Source organism: Impatiens glandulifera, chromosome 1 (assembly GCF_907164915.1).
Source record: "Impatiens glandulifera chromosome 1, dImpGla2.1, whole genome shotgun sequence".
Lineage (NCBI taxonomy): Eukaryota > Viridiplantae > Streptophyta > Magnoliopsida > Ericales > Balsaminaceae > Impatiens > Impatiens glandulifera.
Genome location: NC_061862.1, coordinates 42,251,331 through 42,266,163, shown reverse-complemented (window position 1 = coordinate 42,266,163; position 14,833 = coordinate 42,251,331). Strand labels below are relative to the sequence as shown.

At 26.0% G+C, this 14,833-nt stretch overlaps 1 protein-coding gene across 1 annotated transcript; it reads left to right on the top strand.

The window, feature by feature from the left end:
* The first annotated feature begins 1,574 nt into the window (after positions 1-1,574).
* LOC124925850 (F-box protein PP2-B11-like) lies at positions 1,575-2,172 on the top strand. Its single transcript, XM_047465969.1, has 3 exons — positions 1,575-1,848; positions 1,931-2,049; positions 2,133-2,172. The coding sequence occupies exons 1-3, from the start codon at positions 1,585-1,587 to the stop codon at positions 2,170-2,172; spliced, it is 423 nt and encodes a 140-aa protein (XP_047321925.1). The 5' UTR covers positions 1,575-1,584.
* The last annotated feature ends 12,661 nt before the right edge of the window (positions 2,173-14,833 follow it).

Below are 14,833 nucleotides of genomic sequence, written 5' to 3'. Positions count from 1 at the left end.
AAAATTCTAAATTTTACATAAAATAATTAAAATAATTACAAAAAAAATATATTCATATTAATTTGATAAGGGCATAAAAAAACTATGACTAGTAATTTAATAATGGCATAAAAAAAAGACTTTATGAGTCGTGAGAGAGCTTGGATTACATCGAAGAGACGCTTAGACATTTTCTTTTGGTGAATCAACATGACAGCTACACAGTATTAGTTTACTTAGCAACTTAAATATATTAATATTTGATTTTTCTTAAATACATACAAAAAAAAAAATAAACATAAGACATATAACTGTGATTAAATGTATATCCAAACTTAAAAATATTTACCTATAAAGCTATAAACTCTTAAAAATATAAATTTAGACATAAAAATATTTATATATTTGATACTAAAACAAACTCTTATTACTATTTTTTGTTCCTAATTGGTCAAACAACCCTAATTAGAAACCTAATATATATGCTCTCATTTCCCAATTTTTTGGAGTAAACAATTAAATTACTAAATTATTAGACTATGTCTAAATGTTAATTTAAAAATAAATTTTTTAAAATATTGTTTTTATATATTTTACAGATTAATATGGTTGAAAATGTAAAACAATTATATAGTTATATTTTTTTTTGTTTGGAAATGTAAAATAATTTCATTAATCCAATTTTTTTTTTTGTAAAGTTCATATAAAAAAATGGTTAATTCCCATCCAATATAAATATAAATATATATATATATATATATATATATATATATATATATATATATATATATATATATTTAAGTTACGACAATTTGTCATCAAAAATTTTAAAAATAATAAACGGATACAAGAACCAACAAAAATCATACCTACGAAGGATAAATGAAAAAAATAAACATCACATTCAATCATGATCTAAAGTACTCGTGTCTCAAAATCTCATTAGTTGGATCTCCTTTATGTATAGGTAGGTATATTGTTAATATATATATATATATATATATATATATATATATATATATATATATATATATATATATATATATATATATATGAGAAATGATTAGGTAAGGGAATTTGGTGAGGGAATGACGTGGCATAACTTCGCTGAAAAAATCAAATAATTTCTCTTTTTTTTTCTCTTTCCACCCATTTTTACATTTTTCAACCAATGAAAATTCCCTTACCAAATTCCTTCTCTCTATCACTTCTATATATATATATATATATTAAATTAATTATATATAATAAATAAATAAATAAATAATTTATTAGAAATAAGAGTTGAATAAGTGAACAGCTGTCAAAATAAATTATTAAAGCTACCTTGTTTCATGTCTCTTCTTAATTGATATATAAGTTATTATATATATATATATATATATTTTTTTTAAAGAAAATTAAATATATAAAATGAACTAGTCAATTAATATAATTAAAAATATAAATAATTTTTTTGGGTTAAATTACACACAAAAAAATAATAAAATGGAAAAAATCAATATAAAATAAAATTGTGATCTCCCCTGTCTCTATGATCTCTTTCTTCTGGTCCATTTGAAATATCGAAGAAATTGTATTCTTGTCCTGTGAGAGAAGATAGAAATGGATTTGTTGAACAAACTGCCAGAAAATTGCATAGCGAAAGTGATCTCCCTTACGAGTCCCGAAGATGCCTGCCGGATTTCTGTACTGGGGTCCATCTTCAAATCGGCGGCCGATTCCGACTTTGTTTGGGAGGCGTTTATGCCGTCTGGTTACAGGGACATTATCGCTCGAGCTGCTGCTCCTCCAACGTCCTTCTCCTCCACCAGGGACCTGTTTTTCCACCTTGCCGATACACCTCTTATAATCGACAACGGAACTAAGGTATCTAATAATTAATGGGTTCTCCTCAATTCATGTGTTGTGTATAATTTGATTGATTTTTCAAATAAATATATATATATAGAGCTTTTCATTGGAAAAACGAACTGGGCGGAAGTGTTACATGTTGGCTAGTAGAGACCTCAGCATTACATGGAGTAATTCCCCCATGTACTGGAGATTTAGATCTCTACCCGAATCCAGGTTTAATTAATTTCCAACTGTATATAATATTTATCTATTTATCCATGTGATCTTCATATCCATTAAATCGTTATGAACTACAGATTCCCTGAGGTGGCAGAGCTGATCTTCATGTTATGGTGATCATTTTAGTTTACAAATTAGTCGATTTGGTGGAAAACGTCGACGTTCCATCTTTGAGAAATTAAATATTTCGTGTGTTCATCATTTAGTTTGTCGCGAGGAAGAAGAAAAACCATAGCGGAAACAATGTTGTTTCGGCATTCCGTCTGCGTTCTGTCAATGCGTCGCTGCGTTTGGACGTTCTGTCAACGCTCAAGGCCGTTAGTCATTTCGTTGCTTAGCAAATGCGTGTTTCATCCGTTGCAGCGGGCGAAACGGCTGACTGTTGGGTGTCGGATGATATTCTAACGCTCATCTGATGGCTTTGAGGTCTATTGCACTGATTTCTCTTGATTTCGGATGTAACATGGCCATTTTCCAGCTTTGAACTTATTTGAAATTGATTTTTTTTAAAAATTTTTTATTCATTTTCAACTCACAAAATATATAGAATATTTTTAATATATATGACATTTATTTAGTCAATTTAGTCTATTTATTTTATTTTATTTTTATATTTTTTAAATTTAATAAATAATTTATATGGAATAAAATGGATACAACATTTATCCTAAATTATTTATTTTCATTTCTATTGACCCCTTAAAATTAATTTTATTTAAAACTAGTATATTATATGTCTTAAATTTTTTTTAACCATTATCTTAATTAATTGAAGTTTAATTATTAAATAATTAATTTAATTAATTATTTAATTATGTTTTGATCTTAATTTTAATTATTTTGATTTTATTGATTCAAAACAATTATTAATATATATTAACTTAAATTAATTAAACTAATTCAATTTTTCTTTTCAATTAATGTTTTTATATAACTCATTCAAATAAGTTTTTATTTTTTATTTTGGTATAACTCAGTGTATTTCACAAATTTGAAAATTTTGAATTCTTTTCAAAAAAAAATTCATTAACTTTTTGAGTTTTTATTAAACAAATTAAACAGTAAAAAAATAAATAATTATATTATTATTATATTAATTTTTGTAATTAAATTATTTTAATATATTTATTTTTAGATTTTAAATATAAAAAAATATTTTTATATTTTATTTTAATTAATATAAATATTATATTAATGCATATTTATTATATTTTTATATTTTAAATAATTAATTTCAAATTTTTATACTAAATTAAAAATGTGAAACAAATATATAGAATTTATGTTATAATAATTACTTTTCAATAAATAATTATAATTGTGAGAATAAAATAAGTTAATAATATAGTTATTCCAATAATATACATATAACAAACCAAAAAACAAAAACCTGTTAATAAAAAAAGTTTGAAATATTTCATATTACAAAATTAATTTTTTAAATTAGTTAAATTAAAATCTTTTTATTTTAAGTTTAAAAGTATATAATATATAATTACATTTTTCTTCACCTATTACAAAAAAGTTTAATTTCATATTTAAATTTTAAAATATTGTTTCATTTTATTAACCAATAGTTTTTATATTAATTAATATTTCATCGGAACAAAATAAAATAACACAATTATTATTAAATTTAAATTTATTTTATTATCTATTTTTTAATAATGTTTTTTATTAATTAATTTTTTTAGTTATTTTCTAATTTTTTAGGTTTTTAGTTATATAAATATTTTAAAATTAAAATTATAAATTACTAATTTAAATTTTTTTAGATTAGTTTATAATTTTTAATTTTTTTATTAATATAAGTAAAATTATATATAATTAAAATGTATTTGTAGCTCATATTATTTTTTTTAATTTCAAATTTATATATAGATATACTTGTCTATCTTAATTAATATTTTATTTAAATAATATATCATGTCAAATTTTATATAAATTATATAATTAATTTGTTTTTATTAATTTTTAATTTAGTATTATATAATAATATATAAATATATATACTCTTTTTTATATATTAATAATATTTTTTAAATCATTTATAAAATACAATGTAAATCTAATAAATAATAAAATTAATAACTAATGTTATTTATTAAGTTAATTAATGTTATTTATTAAGTTTTATTTTATTTGAGTGTCATGTTTATTTAATCAACTTTTACTAAATGATGGATAAGACTTTATTTATAAAAAAGATTAAATAATGATATATATTAATTTAAAATAATCCCTTAAATCATTTAAATAAATTTTTTCTTTTTTATTTGTAAAATAAAATAAGAGAATATAATATCACAATTCAAATAAAATAACAAATTTTTTTATTAAATTTAAATTTATTTTATTATAGATTTTTATTTATAAACATTTAAATTATTTTTTATATCTTTACTTGTTTTCATATTATTTATATTTTTAGTTATATAATTAATTTAAAATTATAATTATATATTATATAATTTTATTAATATACATGTAAATTACATAATTTTAAAAATTATTATTAATTTATAATTTACAAAAATTAACATTTTTAAAAAATTATATTAAAATATATGGAAATTTTATAATAAAAATATATTTATTTATTTATATATATATATTTAATAATATATATATATATATATTACTTTATATTATTTTAAAACATTTATTATATTTACATATTTAATTTAAAATAATATTTTTATAAATTGTATAATTTTAAAAAAAAATATTAATTTAGAATATATATATATATATATATATATATATATATATAATATTAATAATTCTACAGTTATAAATTTTTTAAATAGTTCTATCTATATATATTATAATAAATAATAAGATAAATAAAATAATAATTAATAGTAAAATGGATTAAAAATTAATAAAATGGATTACAAAAATAAAGTCTCACTTTATTTAATTTAGATGTAAACTTATTTATCAAATAATTTGTTTGTAAAAAAATTGTAAAATATAATATGTTAATTTGAAATTTTTATTTAATTATAAATAAAGAGAATTTATAAAAAAAACAAATAATCTCATCAATTTTAATTTTTATCATTTAAAAATAGAAGATAAACAGTTAATTTTAATAATTAAATTGATATATTATTTCATTTGTTTTTTAGATTTTAAAGATAAAAATGAATAAATATATTTATATTTTATTTTTAATAAAGATTTTATTTTATTTTAAATATCAAAATATTATAATATGCATGAATATTATTATTCATTTATAAATTAATAAAGATTTTATTTTATTTGTGCATATTTTATTTTATTCTATTATTTTATTAATAATGTGCACAAATAAAATAAAATAAAATAAACATAATTATCATTAAATCAATTTTTTTATTATTTAATTAGTTATATAAATAATTTAAAATTATAATATTATATATATTATTAATATATATAATTTTAAAATTATTTATTAATTTATAATTTTAAAAAACTAATATTTGAATTTTTTTTATTAATATATGTGAAATTATATAATTAAAAAAAAGTTATTATTATTCTTTTAATTTCATGCATATATAGAGAGAGACTTTTCTAACTTAATTTATATTTTATTTAAATAATATATTATGTTACACATTTTATTAAATTTAAATATTAAATTTAAAATGAATGGTGTATAAATTATATAATTTTATAAAAAAAAATGTTAATTTATAATTTAAACATTATATAATAATATATAATTATTTTTATAATTTGTTTTTGTAATTCTTAACCTTTTTGGTTTTTATTTGTTTTATATGTTTTTTAAAATTAATTTTTTAGTTAGTTATATATATAATAATATATATATACCTAATATTATTTTTAGAATAAAGTCTTTATAAATAAAATTTTAACTTGTTAGTTTATAAATTAAGAAAGGAATGTGTTTGATTAGATGCTGCCATCTTATAAGTTAAGTTGATTATGGGCTTCATATTCTCTTATATTACCATTTTTTTGTTTACTATGGTACAAATTAGAGTATTCTCTAATAACAAAATATCATATTTAATATATGTAAAACCAGCTAACCATGTTGGTACTATACAAGAATAATTTAGCAGCCAAAGCCCGAAATAGATTTTATGCAAAAATATGACATTTAAACATTCAAATGACAAATAACACCCAAATTGATTTTATTCCCTTAAATTTAAAATATCCAATATGTTGAAACTTCAAATGAAAAATATAACACATTTTCTGCCAAATTAAAGATATTATTAAACAAAGTTTAATGTGTGGGTAGAAACTACAATACACTAAGCTTGATAAATTTCACAAGTTTTGTCATAAGATTGTAGGACATATTAAATTAAACACTACAAATAACTTATTTTTGCAATCGAAATGGATTTAATGTAATTTTTTACCATTTGCAAGTAATTTAAGATCAAAATATTTTAACTTATTTACCAACCCAAATTATACAAATCTAAAAATTTAATTTTTTTTTAATGAAAATGTATGTAAAATAGTAAGTAATTTTTAAAATTTGTTTTAGTGGCATTTCGTTTTTAAAATTTAAATAAATAAAAAATAACAACCAAAATCCAAAAAAAAAAAGAATTTATAAAAATCAATACAAATAAGGTATAGCAAACTATTATGAATTTTTCTAATTTTCATGTTTTCTTAAATCTTATAATTTTCTATTTTGTTTGTATCAATAAATAATTTTTTTTCTAAATAGCTAAATAGGTTGTAGCTATGTAATACTTTTTTAAAATTAAATAAATCATGTATTACATTATAGAAAATTAGATTGAAATTGCCATACATTTCGCAACTTGACACACTACTATAATAGAAAAAAGTTACAATAATTGTATTACTTATTTAACAACTTATTATATACGTAAGAAAAAATTATGTATCTAATTTGTACGAATGATCAATTGGAAAAAACTGCTTATGAGAATCAAAATAACATAACTTTGTCCAACGAAATGATTTTGAATTCTTCATATAAATAAGGCAACCATTAATTCCCATGAGTACTCCAGCCAGACAACATACCATAAACTGGAAAATCATTGATAGTTCATAACAACATTGTCCTCGTATTAAAAGTATCATCTCTCGATACATTGTAGGTACGCACACCTTCACTCCACAATATCTTCAACTCTGCAATAAGTGGTTAAAGATTGACATCTATATTTTTCTAACGACTTTTTGGACATGGAACAATAATTGAAATAAATATGTGTTTTCATGCACATTCCTGGTGAAAGATTGTAGGGTGTTAAAATGACATGTTTGCATGAGTAAACCTACCAAATTGTCAATGGAACGAACCCATATGAACACAAACCCATGTGTACATTGCACACTTCTTGTGAAAAATTTAAATATCTCTGATGGATGACACATTATTCCGTGCATGTTAGGCAGCCACATCATGTGAGAGGCCATCATATATGAGGCATATAATCTTTGTAATCATGGAAGGTAGAATAGTTGTTTTTTTGGTTAAGTTGGTGACATATTCCATTATATTATGGATCACTATCAAACTTACAAAACTTGCATGTTTCTAATTTGATGGGATACCTCTAAAATAACATGCACCCTTATTTACACGCATCAATTCACATTAAATTCACATTACAGGTAAATCCAAGTCGTCAATCAACTTCTTCACGCGGCATAAACTTTTTGGTAAAACAACATCGTTAGGTAACAACAATTGGATGTAGTGGATACCCTCTTGGACCAATTGTTATTATGTTAAGAATTCTAATTGAAAAGCTCTAAGGAATCTCTTTTCCTTTTCTTAGGACGGTATTTTTTTTATAAGTCAAAAGTATTTGTTTTTTTAAATTTTGAAGGAAAAATTAGGTGCCTACTTTCAATTCATAAACGGTTTTTAAATCATTTTCTCAATTTAATTTAAGATTTTTGAAGAGAGGTTTAATTTATTTAAAAATATTTATTTTCTTTTAGAAAATCGCAATGATTTTAAACCTAGTATATATATATATATATAATATTTAATTCTAAATTATTATTATTTAATTCATTTGTATTTATTTAGTACATATTTAACTAGTTATTATAAATAAAATATATTATAAATAAATTTATATATAAATAAGAATTTTTAATTTTATTAAAAAATTATAAATAAATTGTTAAATATCTAATAAATAAATATATAAATATTCTATTTATTTCAAGCCAACTAACACTTTGTTAAATAAAATCTTTTTATAATATATAATTAACAGTTTAATTTAATTATTATTTTATTATTATAAAATATAATCTAATAATATATATTGAAATTATAGATTTTTTATATAAATAAATATATTTTTAATACATTTTATTTATAATAACTATTTGAATATTTATTAAATAAATACCTATTAAGTAAATAATAATAATTTAGAGTTAAAAATATTACTATATATATATATATTTGAATTTGAATTTTATAAATACTTTTATTTTAAATTATTATTAATTTTAAAAATTATATGTTTAAAAATTTATAGATACTCAAATTTTACTCCACTGTTTATTTAAAATATCCCAAACCAATAAATAATTTTTTTTTTTTTAAATTCATATACTAGCTTATTGTGTGATATAAAAAAATAAAAATCTATTTTTGGAGATAATCAAAATTAAATAATAAATTTAGGACTATATTTTAAATAATATTGAAGGGTAGAAAGAAAATAAGTTGATAAATATGTTAATTTAGATGAATTTATCTATTATTAATATTATTTTATTTATTTAATAAGTATTTGAGAAAAAATATTATTTGGAATTTGCCCCGGGCTTGCCCCCAACTGACTCTTAGTATCATATAATGAATATGATATGTTTATCTAGCATAAATAGTTGTAGTATATTGGTAATAATACATATCCATAGTTCGAGTGATACATGTTTAAGCCCCAACTATTTTTTTTGCCCAGGTTGAAATTTTCTCCTGGTTCCGTCGCTGGAACATGTACCCAAGAGTATAGCACATGCATGATAGAACGCCAAAAAGCGTGATCCCATGCATGGACACAGGTGAACGACGTAAGCCAATGCAGGACGTTGTTGAATCGTGATTTTCGCAACATAGCCCCCTTCACATAACTGAAAAAAGGTATATTTTTTCCTTTGATTTCAGTGGGAATGATAAATTGGTCATTTCTTGATCAAATCGACCCGAAAATGCCACATGATCGGTGATATAAGATTAAAATATGTCAGCTATTTTGAGAAAGGAGAGCCAATCATTACAAATTTCTCTCGACAAATATTGACTGCCCAAAGATCATTCTGGAAATTGGAGCAACTAGGATAGGAGTTGGCACATGCCTCCTCCAGGTGGCCTATAAATAGCACGTGGAGGAGCCTTGAAAAGAACACATAAGTCGAGAGCCTCTAAAATCAATTTCACCGTTCTCACCCTTCAAGATTTTTGTTTTTGTAGTTAGACTTAATATTTGGCTTAAAGCTACTTAGGAGTTGTCACAAACAGGACTTCGATGATCGAACTGTGAAGAAACTTATTAGAAAGTGATAATGACTTTAGAGAATGAACTAATCTAGAAATGAAATTATGTCTATTGAACTTGTTGAAAATAAGAACACGATTACAAAACTTATATAAAGTAAAACAAACTGACATTAAACTAAGAGACATTAATAGTCTCATTTACTAGAGATAAGATCAATAGACTTGGACAATTCAAGTGACTCTTGAATAACAAAAAGTAACATTAATTATTATTATTACTTTAATTTCTAATACCCCTTAAAGTGATGTCCGATGAACTAGTCTCAACTTAGATTGTAGATCTTCGAAAGAACTTTTAGGAAGTGCTTTTGTGAAGATATCAACAACATTGTCTTCACTCCTTACTGTAGCCATCTCAATAATTCCCTCTAGTACTTTTTTACGAATAAAGTGATGCTCTAACTCAATGTGTTTTGTCCTCGCATGAAACACATGATTTGAAGTCAATTTAATAACACTCAAATTATCTCCATGAATAGGAACCGACTGATCAAACTTGACATGAAAATTCTCCCAGAGTCTACGAAGTCATATGCACTCCTGTGCTGCATGAGCTGATGCATTGTATTCCTCTTCTGTTGTAGACAAGGATACCGATCATTGTTTCCTACTACTCCAAGATATGCTAGTATTTCCATAAAGAAAAAAAAACTCAGTTGTGGACCTACGATTGTCTCAATCTCCAGCAAAGTCAGCATCCGCAAATCCTCGCAAGAAAATTTTTGCATCTTTTTCGTAGAGTAGACCAATATCTAGTGAGATATTAATATATACTTCAGAATTTTCTTTGCTTCCTCGAGCCGTAGTTTCCTTGGATCCTACATGAATCGACTCACCACTCCAACTACATAAGCAATGCCAGGCCTTGTTATAGTCAGATAAATCAGACTTCCCACAAGAGCACGATACGAATGAAAATCTGGTAAACATGTTCCTTCATCTCGACTAAGTCTGGGATTTACATTGAGAGGAGTATAACTATTTTTTCCATATATCATACCAAATTTATTTACCAACTTCTTTGCGTAGTTGATATGCGATACAAACAAACCTTTCTCAAAATTTTCGATTTGTAGACCAAGGAAAGTTCCAAGTTCACCAAGCTTCTTCATCTCAAAGCGAAGCGAGAGCTCATCTTATAGCCGAGCAACCTCATCATAGTTACTTCCTGTCAAGATTATGTCATCCACATATAGAAGTACCACCACCATCTGCCTTTGATACTTCTTTACAAATAGACTTGAGTCAGATTCTAAAGCTTTATACCCACAAAATTGAAGATATTCTGCAATCTTTCCATACCAAGCACATGGTGCTTACTTTAATCCATGTGGTGCCTTCATAAGTCTACAAACCAACTGGTCACCATCCTTCTTCTTGAATCCAGGCGGTTGTTCCATATATATTGGGCGATCAAGTTCTCCGTAGAGAAATGCATTATTCCATCGAGAACTTGATGTTAAGGCCAACATAGTATGAATTGACGTAATCTTCATAATTGGGTTGAATGTCTCCTTGTAATCTTCTCCATACTTCTACGAGAATCCTCAAGCGATCAATCTAGCTTTGTATCGATCTATGCTTCCATCAGCCTTTTGATTGATTCGATACAACCACTTACATGTGACTACTAGAGTATTAGGAGGCTTCAGAACGATATCACATGTCTCATTCTTCTTGAGAGTGTGCATTTCCTCCTCCAATATTGTCACCCATTCCTTGACATTATTTTCTTCATTATAAGAAGCATGTTCCTCATAGTCTATTGCATTTGTTAAGAAGCAAGAGAAAGTTGTTACAAAATTCTCATCCCTGAATCGACATGGCCTTACAATGTTCATTTTCGGTCGAGATTCTCCATTCTGTTGTTGACTAGATTCTTCCTGATGTGGACTTCAAGGTAACCTTTCACTTTCTACTCCTTCATTGACTGAAGTATCTTGAGCTAAGTCAATGCTTCCCTTGTCACTATTATCACTACTATAAGAGCTTCTTGTAGACGTGGGTATGAGAAGATTAGTCTAAACAGTTTCCTCAACATCTTTCATGTAGTTTGAAGAGATTTCGTCGAAAACAACATCTCTCGACATAGTGCATTTGTGGGTTGATGGATCCATACACTGTCACCCTTTCTTTCTCTAGTTATAACCGACGAACACACACTTGACTGCCTTTGCATCCAATTTGCTCCTTCTCGAGTCTGGAATATGGACATAGCAAATAGATCCAAAAACTCGAAAATGCTTAACATTTGGCTTAAAACCATAAAGTATCTCGAATGGAGATTTGAATTTATTTGGGCTTAGCGAAACTCGGTTGATGACATGGGCAGCACAACTCATGTCTTCTGGCCATAATTGCTTTGGTATATTCTTCATATGCAGTCATGACTTACAAGTCTTTGTAAGGTGTTGAATCTTTCTTTCGACAATCTCATTCTGTTGTGGGGTCTCAGGATAAGAGAGTTCTCTTTTTATGTCATTTTGCCTACAAAACAATTCAAACTCTTTTGAGAAAAATTCTCCACCATTGTCTGTCCGCAATACTCAAATTTTCCTTTCTTGTTCTCCTTCTATCGTCTCCTTGAACTCGAGAAATTTTGAGAACACTTCAGACTTCTCTTTCACGAAGTACACCCAAGTAAACTAGGAAAAATCATCCATAAATAGTAACATATATTTACTTCCCGAGTATGAGGCAGATCGAGTTGGTCTGATCAAGTCACTATGAACTTGATCCAAAGGACCCTTACTTTTCGATACAGAGTTGTCGAATGGAAGTCGATGAGCCTTCCCATATTGACATACTTCACACACATTGTCTTCCTCAATTCTCAGATCTTCAGGTAGTCATTCGACAAGTTTCTTTTGAGATATAAAACTGAGCTTAGTCATATTGACATGCCCAATCCTTGCATGCCATAGAAAGGAGGTGCTTTTGTCGTTTACCTTTTCATGTACGAATTTGAAGGTAAAAGGAAAAAAGAGATCATTTACTCGAGTTCTAGTGTGAACCACATCCTCCTTGATTTCTTTCACGTTCCTTAAGAATTTCACATAGTGTGGACCGAGCAACACAAGATTTCCAGCATCTACAACATTTGCGACCAAGAAAAGGTTCTTCCGAATTCCCGGAACGTGGTAGACATTCTTTAGAGTAATAGATTCTTCTTTGTCGCTTTCGATGAGTACAAGGAATCATATCTTTTAACGTGATGTCCACACCCTGAATCGACGATCCATCTTTGATCAATCTTCTATTTACCATGAGAAGTCTTTGTTTGCTTTTCCTTCGAAGTCGTCACATCGACATGAAAAGACTTATCCCAATCCTCCTCAACGCGGTGATCATACTTTTCTCCGAGATTTGAACTAGCGAAATTTCCATACAAATTTACTCGACCATTTTTCTTGAAGTGTCCAGTCTTGCCGCACTTGAAACACTTAAGGAGATTTTTAGGAATATCTGAAGAATCCTGACATGTTTCTTCCTTCTTCGACTTTCCCTTTTTCAAGCTCGATTTCTTCACGAACAACACACTTTTTGACTCCTCATGTATACTCGTTCCAGCCATTTGTGCGGCTAACGACTCTTTAGATGACAAGAGATTTTCAAACTCCTCGAGTGAAGGTTGTTGATCCCAACCTTGAATCGAGGTGATGAATGGTGTATATTCAGGTCGAAGTCCTCGAACAATATGCCTCTTTGTTCGATCCTCTGAGATTTTCTTATCTAGTTTCAATAAAGAAATTTATAAGCATATGTTCTTTACCTTAAGAAAGAACTTCGAGACAGATCTGATTTACTTTGCGATTGCCAACTAATTTTCAAGCATTTGGAGACGAGTCTCGTTCTTCTTGTTGAAAAGACGATCAAGCGTTTCCCAGATCTCACGAGAAGATCCACAGCCGATGATATTCTCAAACAATTTGTGGGAGATTGACCTCTTCAACACAAATTTTGCCTTCACATTGAGTCTTTTCCGCTTCTTCGTTGCTTCCGCATTTTCAGCAACATCCTTAGGAGCTACATCATCATGGTGTACGACGATGTCCTACAAATCTTCCCTGACTAAGTACGATTCCATATATGTTTTCCATATCTGGTAGTTTGACCGGTTTAACAACTCCAAACCAAGTCTAGGTACACGACCACCACTTTTCATATCGAATAACATACCTTCTTCACCAATGTTACTAAAGCACTTATACAATGTAACGAAGTCACAAACAAGACTTTGATGATCGAAATGTGAAAAAACTTATTAGAAAGTGATAAAGACTTTAGAGAATGAACCAATCTGGAATAAAATTATGTCTATTGAACTTGTTGAAAATAAGAACATGATTACAAAACTTATATAAAGTAAAACATAACTTAGACATTAAACTAAGAGACGTGAAGAGTTTCATTTATTAAAGATAAGCTTAAGAGACTTGGACAATTCAAGAGACTCTTGAATAACAAAGAGAAACATTAATTATTATTATTATGATTACTTTAATTTCTAGCACTTATGAATTATTGTTAAGAGCTTATATACCCTCTATAAGCTCTCATAACTCTTTCATTGTTTGTGTATAAGTCCAAATCAATAAAATATTCATTTTTGTATTTTCGTTCCATTCCTTGTATGATGTCGGGATTTCTTTAAATTAATCGTTTATTAAGTTTGTGTAGATGGTTTGAAAACATTTTATTAAGCTAGATTGTCGTCATTCACGTTAATTTAAAATACCCAAATTTGATCTTCAACTTTATTTGGGGGAAAATGTGTTTTTGAACTTTTGTTCAAGAACAAAGTCTTAAGAACACTCCCTAAAGATGGTATAATGCATAATTTAAAACCCGACCTAGTGAAGGGACTAGTAACCTTGAAATCTGGCCTAGTGAAGGGACTAGGTCACTAGGTTACTAGTTTAACTAGTGTGTTTCATATAATAATAAAATAATACAAGATTAGTAAAATAAGCCAAATTTTGACAAGAAAATGATTACAATAACTTAAAATAAGTTGAAATAAAAGAGACTTAATTGGATTATGTGAGGGACAAGGCTTCACATTAAACTACAATCTTCGATTTTTGGATAACTATGTTTTTATCTTGAAAAGAAACTAAGTGTAGTTATGACTTACAATGCCATCTTAAATCGTTTTTTTAGTCTGGTAAAAATAAAATCAGTTGGTTCAGGTGAGAGGTGGAGCTTGATGTGAATGAAAGAGTT

Bases quoted from the DNA above. Each gene is read 5' to 3' on its own strand.
- LOC124925850 (XM_047465969.1), top strand. From the start codon at position 1,585: ATGGATTTGTTGAACAAACTGCCAGAAAATTGCATAGCGAAAGTGATC. The intron at 1,849-1,930 runs GTATCTAATAAT...ATATATATATAG, and splicing joins TAATCGACAACGGAACTAAG to AGCTTTTCATTGGAAAAACG. The intron at 2,050-2,132 runs GTTTAATTAATT...TATGAACTACAG, and splicing joins AGATCTCTACCCGAATCCAG to ATTCCCTGAGGTGGCAGAGC.